This window comes from Kogia breviceps, chromosome 5 (genome assembly GCF_026419965.1).
Source record: "Kogia breviceps isolate mKogBre1 chromosome 5, mKogBre1 haplotype 1, whole genome shotgun sequence".
In the NCBI taxonomy this organism is placed as follows: Eukaryota; Metazoa; Chordata; class Mammalia; order Artiodactyla; family Physeteridae; genus Kogia; species Kogia breviceps.
The window spans coordinates 97,975,158-97,990,649 of NC_081314.1; the positions used below are offsets into that span (position 1 = coordinate 97,975,158).

General features: G+C 35.9%; 1 protein-coding gene across 2 annotated transcripts in view; it reads right to left on the reverse strand.

The window, feature by feature from the left end:
• The window catches only part of ALCAM (activated leukocyte cell adhesion molecule), a 208,914-nt gene that overhangs the window by 43,960 nt on the left and 149,462 nt on the right, over positions 1-15,492 (reverse strand). For both annotated transcript variants that reach the window (XM_059064318.2, XM_059064317.2), the window contains exons 3-6: positions 12,966-13,185; positions 6,178-6,242; positions 4,863-4,950; positions 4,224-4,406 (exon numbers count right to left, since the gene is read on the reverse strand). In XM_059064318.2, coding sequence (XP_058920301.1) covers positions 4,224-4,406; positions 4,863-4,950; positions 6,178-6,242; positions 12,966-13,185 — 556 coding nt within the window. The remainder of the gene's footprint in view (positions 1-4,223; positions 4,407-4,862; positions 4,951-6,177; positions 6,243-12,965; positions 13,186-15,492) is intronic.

Below are 15,492 nucleotides of genomic sequence, written 5' to 3' on the forward strand. Positions count from 1 at the left end.
ATACACAGTGGACCATATCCAGCTAACAGGAAAGAAAAGGAGGTGGTGTTGGCAGTTATAAATGACCCACTTTCTAATGTATTCACTTGTTATGTAGCTGATGATACAATGAACAATGAATTTTGAAATCATATAATGCAAAGGTTTATTTTAGAGAACCTCTTCCACAAGGCTTAATAACTACTGAGGCATGTTTCTATATTTCCAAACCAGCAACAGTAAAAATTATCTATGAAGACTTATTTTGCTATTAGCTAATAAAGTGAGACGAATAAGTGGTAGATTTTGAGGCTCTTTTCTATCTCTTGCAGTCATTTACTTACCTTTCTACGATTAAAGTGCAGGAAAAACAACCTAGAAGGATTGTTATAGATTGCTTTGAGTTTTTCCCATGCTTGGGCATCTCTGAATATTTGCCCAGAATGCTCTGAGGCTAAACAAAGATTGGTTTAATATAGTTGTTCATTTTTCTGAATTTGCCTGAGGTAGTTCCTTGACCAGCAGTTCTCAGTTAAGTCAGAAAGTAAATAAAGTTTGTCCTCCACTGGCCTTCCATTTCTAGGCCTCCCTCACTCATTTGCATGGCCCTTCTCTGCCTAGCTTGGTCTGTAGCACATCACTGCAGCACATCTCTGACCAAAGCTGATGCCAGAACAGCTAGGAATCATAATCGGTCTGACTTCATGCTTTATTTTAAAACCACCCTTCTCTGTGTCCCCTTTTCAATAGGCTCTGCTCTGTACTAGAGAGTTGAACAACTACACTGAGATCAGAGGGCTAACGTAACACATTTGAGTTTTGACAGTAGCCTTCTGGTTGCCCACTAATGTGCGTCCAACAAAATTAATGATCTTTTGCTCTCCCTTTGACTTTCAGTTTGACTCTATTAGTAAGTCATCAGTCTGCCAGTTATTCTGGCTTTCTCCTTTGCCCTCTCTTATCCACTCAATCACCCAGTCTTAATGATTAATCCTATTTTGCATCTGATTCTCCCCTTCTATTCCCACCAACACTTCTCTAGCACAGGATCTAATTAATCTACACCTGAAACATTGCCTTCAAACTTCATTTGGTCCTTCACCGTGAGCCTTTCTCTTTTCTACATCTTTATATATATATATTTTTTTCTCTAAATAAGTTTTTGAAGTAGTGCTTTGAATATTACAATGATATTTAAAATTCTTCACGCATTCCCAATATGTAAAAATTGAAATAAAAATTTCTTAACCTGGCATCCACAATTGCCTTGAACTTAGTTCAGGTAAGACTCTTATATCTCACTACTCCATAAATACCCCTACGTAATAATCAAAAGAGTCTACTCAATTTTTCTTTCTCCCTTCTCTCCATTTATCCTCTATCCACTCATTTATTCACTCATTTGGCTAATATTTGTTTTGTGCAGGCACTAAGTGCAAGAGTTACGAAGTCAAAAACAGCAATTCCCTGCCCTCAATGAACTTTCAGTTTATTTATGATGACATCAAACTTATCAACTAAGACTGTAACAGCACAAAAACTGCCTAAGATGCATAAGCATAGTCATCACTGGTAGCTTACAGATCTGCCAGACTGGGAAGCTTCCTGTAGGAATTGACCCTGGAGCTGGGTTTTGAAGAATAAGGAGGTGTTTGCTGGATAATAAAGGTAAGATAGTGACAGCATATGGATAGGAATGTACATAGTATTCTACAGGAGGAATCTGGAAAATAGAACAGACTACAGAAAGTAGTTAAATGATGAATGTTGAGACAGGTCAGGACCATGGCTATAGGGGACTCAAGGCATTTTGAAATTGGGAGTTTAAAGATTAACCTGAGAGATCTGGGGAGTCGCTGAAGAGCTTTAATCACAGTAGTGACATGTTCACATTTGTGTTTTAGAAATATATTTCTGGCAGCAGCTTGCAGGGCAGTTTGGCGTGAACAGACAGGAATACTATTTTGGAAGTTGTTACAAAAAATACCAGCAATGAGGAATGGTGGCATAATCTTAGGCAGTGTCAGAAGGCAGAAACAAACACATACAAAGATGAAAGAGCTAGATTCTATAAAACTTCTGACTGGATTCTATAAAAATTACTGACTGGATAGGGTAAAGGAGTGGACCAGCGCGTCTTTCTCAGGCTTCCCCAAGATTAATTGATCAAATTTCTTTTTCTTGAATGTACTCTTCTGTACTTTCCACTTAGCTCCTCCTTCTCTTCTCTAAAGTCATCCTAGAGCAGTGGCTCTCCAGCTGTGGTCCTCAGAGGATTAGCATTAGCATCACCAAGGAACTTGTTAGAAATGCAAAGTATTGGGCCTTTCCCCACAACTACTCAATGAGAAGCTATAGAGCCAGGTCCTGTAACTTGTTTACTAACAAGTCCTCCAGGTGATTCTGCTGCATACCCTCAAGTTTGAGAATCACTGTCCTTTGGGCACCTGAGCTTTCAGGACTGTCCACTAAGTCCCTGTGGCACTTACCACTTGCAAGTTTGCATTGACAATTTCCTTCTGATGTACATGTCTTACTTACCTATTGGAATAGTAAACCCCTTGAATGTCAGGACTATATATTAAACACTTCCAGGTCTTTGCCATGAAGCCCAGCACTGCATACATTGTGCCTTCTCAAAAGCTGTGCCCAATGCTCCCCACACAGCCAGCCACAGTAAAATCATTTCCTTCTTCCTCATCCAAGGACTTTTCTGCCCATCTATCTGCCCATGCCTGACACTCACATACATTTCTGTTTTTTCTTAAGCCAATTTCCCAATCCTTTTCACTCATCTTGATGTTCTTTCCTATCTTGTACTCCTGTACTTACACCAAGATAGTTTATTTCCAACTGAATATCTTTGAACAGACAGAGTTCTGCTTCCACATACAGAAATAATAGTTTGATTTCAGATAAGCTGTACATGATGAAATCCTCTCAATCCTTGCTTTTAAATCAAGTTGAAATTTATTTACAAAGTTTAAGGCAAAACAGCCCATTATGGTTAGGGCATGTGGAACTTCAGTTCTGTTCTTCTATAAGGTTCTGCACTTCATGGAGCCAAAATAATATGCTTATGAAGTAATAATGATTATATAGTAATAATGATGATAGTACTTAATAACAAGCATTTAATGTGCTATATATTGTGCTACTTTAGATTTTTGATTTTACTTAATCTCCATAATAACACCATGAGTTAAGTATTACATTAATATTTTTCCTATTTCAAAATAGGAAAACTGAGACCTAGAGTAGTTAAGCTTCTTTTCTAGAAATTCAAAATAACAGCACTGGGACTGTGTTGCCAGAATCTTTGCTCTTAATCATATTATCTTGGCTCCTGTCTTACAGGCAAGAGCACAGCTTTGGAGAAAAGGATTCTAATCCACTTGCCATAGCTAAGTTAGGGCAAGTCTCTAGGTCTCACTTTACTGCTAGCTAAAATAATGGACTTAGATCAGATAATCAAGAAAGTTCCTTTGTAGGCTAATATTCAAATCTATTAAGTTAACCAAAACATGTTGGAATTCAAAATCCTATTTAAGGGGCTTCCCTGATGGCGCAGTGGTTGAGAGCCCGCCTGCCGATGCAGGGGACATGGGTTCGTGCCCCGGTCCGGGAAGATCCCACATGCCGCACAGCGGCTGGGCCCGTAAGCCATGGCCGCTGAGCCTGGGCGTCTGGAGCCTGTGCTCCGCAACGGGAGGGGCCACAGCTGTGAGAGGCCCACGTACTGCAAAAACAAAAATTTAAAAAAAAAAAAAAAAAATCCTATTTAACTTTTATGCAATTGATCTCATTATTAAAATAAATTTCTTTATTAAAATGGAAATTCCATATCTAGAAAACCAATCAGTCATAAGCTTCTATTCACCTGTCATTCATTCAGAAAACCATCAGATGGCATTCTGAACTCCTACAAAATCCAAGGCTGTGCGTCAGGGCTGAGGACTACCAGAAGAAATCAGACTAAGTTATAGATCTTGTGTTTAAGATCTTGTGTCTAGAGGAATACAGAAGAGATGATTATAAATAACAAAGTTGAGAGTGAAAGATATCAGAGATGGGTAAGCATTTATTCTATAGGTCTTGCAAAGAGGAAGAGATTATTTGGGTACCATAGAACGGGGATGGTTTGGAAGTAGATTCCAAATAGCTTTTGGATTGGGACTTAAAATAGCATTGGAATATTTTTTCTAATACATAAAAATAGCATAATTTTATATTGAGTTACTTACAGTAAATATCAAAGACTGCTTGTTCAGAGTAAACTGTTTTCTGGCCAGATGGTCCATAATATGTCACAGAGCAGGTGAATGGCATTTGAATGTCAGCCTTGGTTGTCTTGTACTCCAGGGATGAAGTCATGATATAGAGCTGAGTCACTGGGTCCATTTGCTTTTTAAAAATTATGACCACCGCTGAAGAAAATAAAGAACACTAATGGTAGGATCTTTCATCGGAAAATCACAGTCCTTAATTAACTGTCACAGCAACTTTGAGAAGTGGTTTTGTCCTTCTTACTGTATTTAAGAGGAGGGAAAATTGACATGTAGTGAGGTAGATGTCTTTTCAAAAACATGAATCAGAGACATGGACAGAAATAGAATCCTGGAATTCTATCTCCCACTCACTTTAATTAACTTTTAGAACATGCCATATAGAGAAATAATTTTCTCTGCTCTTGATTCTTCTGCACAAGGTCTAAAATGATGTTTTAAAAATCCTTTCTGATTTAATGGATACTTAAAGTAACAAAGTATAGAGTCATAGATCAAAAGAGGGCAATGCATTTAGACTCAGGATAGTCTAAGGAATGCTTAGACAAGAGAAAGGCAAAACATGTCATCTGAATTTATTGCCCACTTCTTACCCACCTCCTTCAAGGGGTTGCAGAACTTTTCCATTCCGGTACCATGTGATGTTGCCATCCGGATAACTGTCTTTTGAAATGCACTCACCCAACTGCAAAATAAAGAGCAAATATTACAACCTTGGTTCCATCAGTGGTTGTCCATTTGAAAGCCCCAGACTCCTCAAGGGATGCAGAGTTACTCCAACAATTTCCTGACCCATTCATTTTCCAAGCCCTGACTAAGGACTGAATGAATGCACTCTTGTATAAAAACAATGTTTGGTGCTTAAAATTATGGTCTTGCCCATTTAAAAATGTGCAATAGATGCTGCCACCATTAATAAAATCACATTCATTTAAAAGCATTACCCAATTCATTTTGACAGTATTCAGTTTTAACATTAACTAAATAACATAACTATATTAACATTGGCTATTACCATGGTTCATAGATCTGTGTATTCAAGAATCATTAATGGTGTTAAAATGAGGCTGCCTCTACAGCTTCATGCTACGTTTATTTCAGATGACATTAGTTACCACGATCTATAATCCCCACCACTTTACTTCACATGTGTTCTTAATATTTAGTGTTGTATTATGCAGTCAAATTCAATCTGATTCAAAGAATTCTGAACTTGCTTTTTCCCCCAGCCAAAGAAAATTTGGCTATTTTAGTTAGTGAAAATGAGATTATGAATCAAGTCATGTGCTCATATATGGAACTCCAGTTTTGTCCCTCCTTCAATACAGACTTCCTTCAAACCTCTGCTACTGTGACTGTTTAAATCTGATCTTATCCCTTAACTTCAACTATTCAACAGTTTAATTTGTCAATAAGATAGAGACCAAACACTATACATGACAGAAGGCTTGTCATAATCCAGCTTATCTTTAACTCTCGAGATTTATCTCTTATTGCACTCTCTTGCCCACTGGCTGAGCACCCAAAATTCCAGCAACGCAAATAATGTGTTTCCCAAACATGCCATTTTCTTTAACGTGGTATTATTTCATATTGTTGGAAAGCCCTTTTTACCTTTGGTCTGGAGAAAATCTACTCATGTGTCATTACTTCATTAAACACCCATTTCGTTCAAACAAGAAAGACTTATGCCTTTTTTACTCTCATCTCCCTCTCCTCCCTTCTGAAATGACCACGCCTTCCTCTGTGTCTCCTCTCTACCTTGTGCAGACTTTCTGACTGGCACTTGGAACACTGTCAGCTGTCAGCTCCACTGAGCAAAGTCTATCTTATTTGTCCTGGCATCTGAGGCCAGGAGAAGGCATTCAACACTAGGATAAGGAAAGGCAATTAATCAAAAACAAGTTCTTACCTTTTTAAGCTGCTCTGTTTCAAGAAATGGGGCTTTGCTTACAATTTCGGGTTTAGATGGTTGCTCTAAAGTTAAGTAGAGAAAGATTTTAAGTGCATGTGGGAGAAGAAAATGAACATTTGTGGTTCGGTTTATAGAAAAATAATTCATTTACAGTAGAAAAATAAGCAACAAAATAAAAATAGATTTCCCATATAATCTATAATTAAGAAATCTGGTTAGTTTACCCCTTCCAAATATTTGCTTTATTAGATTAAATATTATTTTAAGTGCTTATTATTCCTGTGAATAAAATATTGGTAATGTTTTCTGGATGCTTTATAAACAGTGAGTACGGTTTAGATTGTAAACAGAGGTTAATATACTAAAGAGGATATGTTATCTGCAGTTGGTTACCATGTGCACTTTCTACTTAATAATTTCCATCTCCTTAGATGAAAACCTGAGTCCACATGAATCTGAATCACAGGGGTGCTTATTTAAAATGCAGATTTCTGAGCTCTACCTGGCCAACTAAATCAGCATTATCTGGGGAAAATCCTATAAACCTACTTTCTAAACAAGTTCCATTGGGGATTCTTGGGCACACTGGAGTTTAAGAATCACTGCTCTAAAATCATGGGAAATGCAAAGTGGCTAAGGGATGTAGAAGCCCAAGTTTCCTGTATATCTCACACCTTATCTTTTAAATGAAGTTATATTATGAAACTATAAATGTGAGAAAATCTTTCAAATTTGGAACCTGAGATAATGGACAGAAGCATTTTAAACTTACAGAAGTTCTGTAAGCATAAATTCTAATAGAGGCTTCAGGAAAAACTGATTACAAATTGCAGCAATAGAACTATTCTATTTTCAAATAAATAGACAAAAACAACCAGCTATTCTCTCTTCAATAGTCTTATTGTCTACCATCTCTATACTTTTAATTTTGATTACCAAACTAAACTGCTTTTGTATAATTATTACTCAATTTGGAATTCAGTTATCAGACATGTTACCTACCCAGACCATTATAGAAAACAAGGATGAAGACAAAAAGTCTTTGGAACAGCAAGATGGGTATCACCAAGATTGTATGCAAAAATAATGTAAAATATAAAATATATATAAAAAAAATAATGTAAGCTTCTTCAGGTTAATATTCTGAGTTAATTTTCCCTTTGCAATTGTTTTATATTAGAAATTAGAGTAATTAATAATAATAGTGAATCTGCCTATCTGTTGAGCCTACACTTTAATTATAAGAGTCCTATTTACTATTAATTCTAGAAGTATAATTCTCTTGATACAATTTTCTGAAGAGTGATTATCTATATTCTAAATGCACAAATTGGAAAGAAAATATAAGAAAGATTAAAAAAAGGAAAAAAGAAACATAGAAAAATAGAAAAGCATAACAGACAATTATATTTACACAAACAAGAAGTGACACCTGACTACCTGATTGTTAGGAATGTGACCAAAATATTAAAAACTGACAAAATATAAAATACTGATCCAGCAATTTCACTCCTGGCATATATTCAAAGAAAAGAATAACTCTAATTCATAAAGATTCATGTACCTCTATGTTTTTAGCAGCATTATTTACAATACACAAGATACGGAAGAAACCTAAGTGTCCATCACACATAAAGAAGATGTTTATGCGTGTGTAGACACACACACACACACACCCCTAATGGAATACTAGTCAGCCATATAAAAGACTGAAATTTTGCCATTTGCAACAACATGAATGGACCTGGAGGGTATTTATGCTCAGTGAAATAAGTCTGACAGAAAAAGACAAATACTGTATGTTATCACTAATATGTGGAATATAAAAAATAAAACAAATGAATGAATATAACAAAACAGAAACACATTCACTGATATATAGAACAAACTAGTGGTTACCAGTGGGGAAAGGAAAAGGGGTAGGGACAAGATATGTGCAGGGGGTTAAGAGGTAAAAATCACCATGTATAAAATTAATAAGTAACAGGTATATATTGTGAAGCACAGGGAAATATAGCCATTATTTTGTAATAACTTTAAATGGAGTATAATATATAAAAATATTGAATCACTATGTTGTACACCTGAAACTAATATAATATTGTAAATCAAGTATACTTCAATTAAAAATTTTTTTTTCAATTAGAAAAAATAAATTATAAAAATCAAAACAACATAAATAGCAATTCCTGGGAAACATGCGGTAGGGGATTAAAGTCTTCTCCAATACACATCAGTAAGTCTTGGTTTTACCATTATTTTAATGTAACATCATTAATGTTCATAATTACAACTCTGAGTTATTGATAAAACCTTAAATTATGTTCCGAATTCAATGTTTTATGGCAAATGTCTAATACCTTTGAGAGAGGGCTGCATCCAAAATATTTAAACAGAACAAAAATCTTGGAGCTTGAGTAAGTGTAAGTTCTCTGGGAACTAAAATCAGTTATTCAGGGACACCTCTCTGAAAGCTCAAGAGAGGTAATATATTAAATTAATTTTTGTGGTTGATCAAGTGTCAAGATTAACAAGAAAAAAAGAGCAAATAGTTTTTTGTTTCCTCAGTACTATCTATGCCTGGAATATAGATAGAGATTTGAAAAATCCTCCAAAAAATTAGGCTCTTAATAGAAAACGAGGATGGGCAGTTTCATTAAGTTGTCCTAATTTCTAGTTCACCAAAATCAGATACCAATTCAGTTGGAACATACTTCCTCTAAAGTCAAATATATTCCTCTACTTTGACTTATAAACCCCGTATAACCATAAATACTGATGTGTTACAATTGTTGGTCTTTTCCACATGGCCATGTGTGCTTTGTTTCCATAAACATTTTCTAAAATTTATTCTTATTTCAATAAAATAAAACTGCAGCAAACCCAGGAAAACCTGATGAAAGTATGCTTAAAATTTAGTCCTCTTTGTACTGTTACTCACTTTTCCATTTAGAGGAGAGAGTCACTTTCTCTATTGAGAAAGTAATGGTAATACCTATTGCATTTCTCTGAGTTATTTTCTCAAACTTTTGTTTCAAACCCTCTATATTAAATACATATTTTATATGTAACTTTCTCTTATATTAGCTTGTAACAATCGATGAGTATGTTAGAAGACCATAAAAGAGGATGTGTACTATTTTAGCAAAATTGCATATTGATTCCAAAGTGTTTTAAAAAAACTTTATGTGAATTTTGTCTCAATATGATTCAAGGATTCATAACTAAGTATAGAATTGAAAGGAAAAGTCATACCACAAATTTATTTGCATTAGTAAAATAATTTTGTCAAGAGTTTCACAGCCAGGTGAGGATGGAGTGATGAATGCAAAACTGCTCTATATCACCCAAATGCATTAGTGTTATTCTCAAAAACCTCACACAGAGGATGCCTCAATTTGATATGGGAGAAGAGCAAGAAAAGGCAGGTGCACTGGTTACATTGAGTCAAGGGTGCTTCTCTCAGTACTTTGTCAGCAATCAACTCTTGATGTACTTTAAATAAATCACTGTGAGCATGAAATCATAGTTTATTTTCCTTATGCGATGGGAAAAGGTATTTTTTATATTTAAAGAATCAAAATGAAATATACAGTGTAGATCTCATTTGTTAAAAAGGTATTTTCTGCCTCCTACATTCTGAAAAAATAAAAATGACCTGCAGTTGAAAGTTGAATAACTTTCACAGGGAGGGTGGGAGGAGAGATGCTCCGTTTTGATAAAACATTGATAACAGTGTCCCAGTGAAAGCTCAAATAACACTGTGATGTCAACCATCACTAGAAGAGCTGGTTGGTCCAGGCGGAAGTCACGGGAACAGTCTTCCTTTTAATACCACACCCACCAGTGCAGAAGATTAGGCTGGATGGTGGTTTTCAAATGCTTTTTAGTACTCAAGCCCTTCTCCTTTTTTTCCCCCGAACAAAATATCATGAAAAAACTTTGAAATATTGAGTGGGCGAATTATAGCTAATCAAGTAGAAGCAGCTCATCACCCTCCTCAGCCCTATTCATTAGCACGTCAAGAGGATACTAGGAACAGAGTGGGAAAACCACCGCCTAATCCAAAGTACTCATTTACTGATGAGGAGGGAATCGAAGCCCCTGCCCTGACTGGTGAAGTCACTTGCCCATGGTCAGAAATTAGCAGCAGATCTAACAAAGCCAGATCTCCTGATGACCAGTTCAGTGATTTTTCCATTATACCACTGACAGCCATTTGGCTCTCTGGGCAAGCATTCAACTTCTAAGATCTACTCTTGCTAAGGGATGGTTTTATTAACTTCAAATGTGCATTAAATGCAAACAGTTTGATTTTGATGCCATTCAACTACTAACCAACCAACCAAAAATGCCTCATTAGTGGTGACAAAGCATGGGACTTACTTGGATCTGGTCTGTTTTATGGGCATGATTTCTTGCATCTGAGATATAGCTTAAAACTGAATAAACAAACCTACACAGAAGTAATAAAGTCATCAGTCATGGCCTCTAGTTTGAATAAAAACAGTTTGTGCTCATTAGGAGGATACTGCAGCAAACTGATCTGGGATTAGCCCACGTTAACCACACTCATTCTGTGGTCCACGGTGCATGTTGCTAGGTGACTCAACAGAAGGAAACAGAGGACTGATTGATGAGCCTAGTAACTCTTAAGTGACTGCAATATATACATGTATAGAATGAAAGCCTCCATGTCACAGCTGCTGTTTGCTTCACAAATAATGATCCAAAGTAAATTCATTATTTTTTAAAAAGCAAAGCCCTTATATGCTCTTGCAAACTCTTTCTTTATCATGAGCTGTGCTGTTTATTTAATTGGACTTGGAAGGTCCCACAGTTTCTAGTATAAAACCCCATTTTCAAAAGTGTGTAACTTGTCTATTTAAATTCTTTCTGGCCCAGAGCCTGGAATGCAAATTCTGTTTCTGAGAATCACTTTGTTTTCAACAACATTCAAAAGAGAAGGGGGTAGGGGGAGCTGATGGTATGCAGGGTGTGAGTTTGTTTTTATAACCATAGAAATCCTCTGTATTCCAAAACCGCTTACAAATTTTATCAAATTAGGCCAAATGAACTTTTTTGGCATTAAAAAAATTATATTCTGAAAATTGTCACAAATGTTTCTTTGAAATAGAACAACCTGAATTTTCTCAACTTTCTTATAGACTGTCTTGATATTTGGTAATTTTAATATAACAACAAAGAAACATGACAATGACAAATCAATACACATAACTTTAGAATGCTGTGACAATCTCTGTACCTACTGCAGTACATTCTTGTGTACTTATATTTACGATGTCATGGCCTAATTAAAAGATCTTGGTTGCTCTCTTTAGACAAAGTGTTTTTAGCAGCACACCATCCATCTTCCTAATAACACCAAAGTGAAATAAAAGACAAAAAAGAAAAATACATAGGACTTTGGCAAATACAGGATGGAGATTATCGGGGTGTTAATGGAAGGGGGCATAACTGGGAAACGCTTGGTACTTGGTTTGATCCATAAAATGATTGAGTTGAGTGGATGGTTTCTGGAAAGTACCTTCTAAGCTGAAAGGTAATAAACTGAAACGTGTACTATGCTATTACAAGGTTCTTCAGGAGAACAAAGGTCTCCTTGATAGTATAAGCACTCTTTGAATCCTTGTCATGAGTCCATAGGAGCACTGAAGTCCATATAAATGCTTAAGGGACAGTCCTACTTAGTTGTATAGGCTATTACAAGAGAAACAGGAAAAATCCACTGTTAATTGCTGTAGTAGCAAGGCCCTCTGGGTTTCTTTCTTCCCTGTTTATTTTAATAATTTCTAGGTGCTGTCAAGTTATCAGAAAGCAGAGGAAAAAACTGAAAAGTGAGAACTTTTTCCCTAATTAAAAAAGACTGGCATTCTGAAACTTTCGAAACCTATTTTTCTCCCTGTAATTTCTAAGATATTAGGATGTAATGAAAGTGGGATATTTTATTAGAATATTAAAAGATAAAAAGTTTTAATTAGAACTTCTCAAGTCATTAATTTGCATACCTATTTGTACACACACATTAACTATATATTATCATGAGGCAAAGTAACGTCCAGTAATTATTCCAAGTTTCTTCTACAACCTTTTCTTGTTCCAACCCTCCTCTACTCTTTCCCCTTGGTGGATTCCATGTACACATTTAGAGTGTGGTGAACTTCTTTATTTTAGGGCAATTTTCTAAACCACTTGAACAGTCTCAAGAAGTAAATCAACAAGCATTAAGCATTAAAGGTCAAAATGTGTGTGTGTACACACACACACACACACACACACACACACGTATATACATATATAGAAAACTTAGGTCTCTTGTTTGTATTTTATTGTTGTTACATATCAAATGGCAACTTCTATATGGTTTAGCCTAATGCATATATATGTAAGCATGATATGCATGAATATGTGCATGTATTATATATCTATGTATCAATATATATCACAGAACATTTATTTGTACGTCAGTGAAAGTAAAGGATCACATGCCAGTTTTCATTTAGCAGTACTTCATATCACGGGAAATTTTACCCAACAAAACAACAGAATATTCTTTTAGTTCCTCACTGTAAAGCTCCTATTTGCATTTCAGGTTTTTTGTTTTCCTCACTGACAGCATGCATGAGGAGAATGAAGATCTCTAGAAGTCCTCTTACATAGATGCTTACTGTGGAGACACTACAGAGAGTTCAGTCTCCTTTCTAAAGAACATTTTCTATACCAGCCATCACTCCCACTTAGCAGTTACACTGCAGACTACTTACTGAACACCTTGACGACTGTAGGTGCCTCAAACACATTGTCCTCAGTCACAAGCATGCACACAAATCTCTTTTCATCACTGATCTTTGCATTACTGATAGAGAGAGTGTAGTTTTCTGAGAGGTTCAGTCTGTCTTTGTATTCTGGTACATCGTCGTACTGCACACTTTTCTTTGTAGAGGACCTGAAGGCAATAAATACTGGGGAACCATCAGGCTTTTCCTAAAAATTGAAATAACAATACATTTTTAAAAAACAGGCATATTTAGATGTGTCAGGATTACAGCCAGAACAACAAAATTTTCTTGGCCGTATCATTCCACCAAAATTTGTAGTTTGGTCCAAGAAGAATAATTTTAGATAAGTGCCTCATATAAATCTTTGGTTATAGAAAATTACTCTTCATAAGAAGAGAAGCTGTAAGTTCTTTTACAGGTATCAATTTAAATATACAAAAATGAAAGGACAGAGCTTTAGGAATCCAAGCTTTTCTTGCATCTGGAGGACAGAATTATTAACTGTTTTGAAAATGACAAGGGTTGGCCTTATGTCTAATGTAAAAGAAAAAAATATAGATGAAAACAAATGTATAAGTATTATGTTACAAAAGGATTTTCAGCTAACTATCAGAGCAAGCATACACTTGAGCTGCAAACACTCATTTAGAAATCCTGGGCAATTATATTTAGCATGTTCATTACTTTAACCCACATACTTTATGTGTCCACACTTTTCAGTTTCAGTCAGAACTGACACAGCTGAATTTTACACATAACATAGCTTAATGAGTCTTCATAGAGGAACAGTATTTGCCCTTGTGAAATGATCATGTCCATTAAACAACAGAATTAGATTAATCACTAAAACCCATAGTTTTGCTATCTGAATCTTAAAACTTAGCTCAAAGGGCTTTCATATAAAATCTGGCATATACAGTTATGCCAAGAGCACTGAGACATAATTCATTTCTTCCTCTGCTCCCACAAACATTCTCTTACCTACTAACAATAATCTAAAATAAGGGCCAATCCCTCTTCTACTTACCTCACAAGGCCTTTGAGAAAATAAAATATGATAAAACATTCTAAAATGCATGACAAATTTCAAGGTGCTATAAGGAGTAACATTTTTTAAATTATTAATATTTACTAATGTTATGGACTAAATTTATATGCCTAAGCCCTAGCCCCCAGTGTGGGATTAGTGGAGGTGGGCCCCTGAGAGGTGTTGAAGTTTAGATAAGGTCATGGGGATGGTATCCTCATGATGGGATTAGTGCCCTTAAAGAAGAGGAAGAAACGTGAGAGCTCTCTCTCTCAATGAGAACACAAAGAAGAGGTTTTGTGAGCACATAGCAAGTGGCAGCTGTCAGCAAATCAGGAAGAGGGCCCTCCACAAGAGGTGAACTGGCTGGCAACTTGATTTTGAACTGCCCAGCCTCCAGAACTGTGAGAAATAAATGACTGTTGTTTAAACTATCCAGTCTGTGGTATTTTGTTATAACAGCCCAAGCTGACTAAGACAATTACTAAGCTAATCTTGGAGTCCAAAAGGTTTAGCTGGTTGAATATCTGAATACATCAGTAATATTCTCCTTAAATATTTTAATTTTGCCACAGGTTTACAATGCAAATCCTTGTACTAAATCATTCCTTCATTTAGAAAAATATGTTAGACGAGTTAGACCAGTATCTTAAATTTCCATAATATATTTGTTCACTTATACAAGAAATAATAGTTATTAAATTTCAAGCACTTAACTGTATGCCAGTGTACTTTCTTTGGGTTTTCCATGCATTAAGGCATTTAATATTCATAACAACCCTGTAAATTACACATAATATTGGCTTCATTTTTAGACAATGGAGACAGAGATTGGTTAAATAACTGGTCCATTGCCCCAGCCAGTGTATCTCAGCAGGGCCAAGACTGGAGCTCCACAGCCTGGCTCCATTATAACCACACTATATCATCCTTGACAGCCATTAGATGCCTCTTCTGTACCAGGCACAGAGCCAGATGCTGGTGAAGAGGTGGTGGGAGTGAGGTAGGGCGGGGTGCACAGGGATCTCCATTCACAAGGAGATTACCATGCAGTAAGAGAGAAACTAATCCATCTTTCCTCTGTGTTTGCTCCCTTTCACTCTTTCCAAATCTGCTCTTTGTCTTTCAGGTTACATTAAAGTAGAGGTTGTACAGTATGTCTGCAAATCAGTACTGCTTTTAGAGCGTATGGTACTTCAACTGATGTATCTCATCAGTTTATTGCTGAAGGTTTTTGTTTCATTAACAATTTGAAAATTGCCATTATTATTTGTTTTCACTGCCATTGTGCCAGTTCCATTTAAGTGAAAATTATTTCCTGGGCATCAGAAATGTCTATAATCACAGAAGTTTTCACCACTGTATTCCATTTATTTTAGCATTAAGTTTGACTCAATGGTGAATGAGGTGGTAGTCTCCCAGACCCTTGGAATTTTAGGGGTGCTAATAGACTTTGTCCTCATAGGCCTTAACTTCATATTTCCA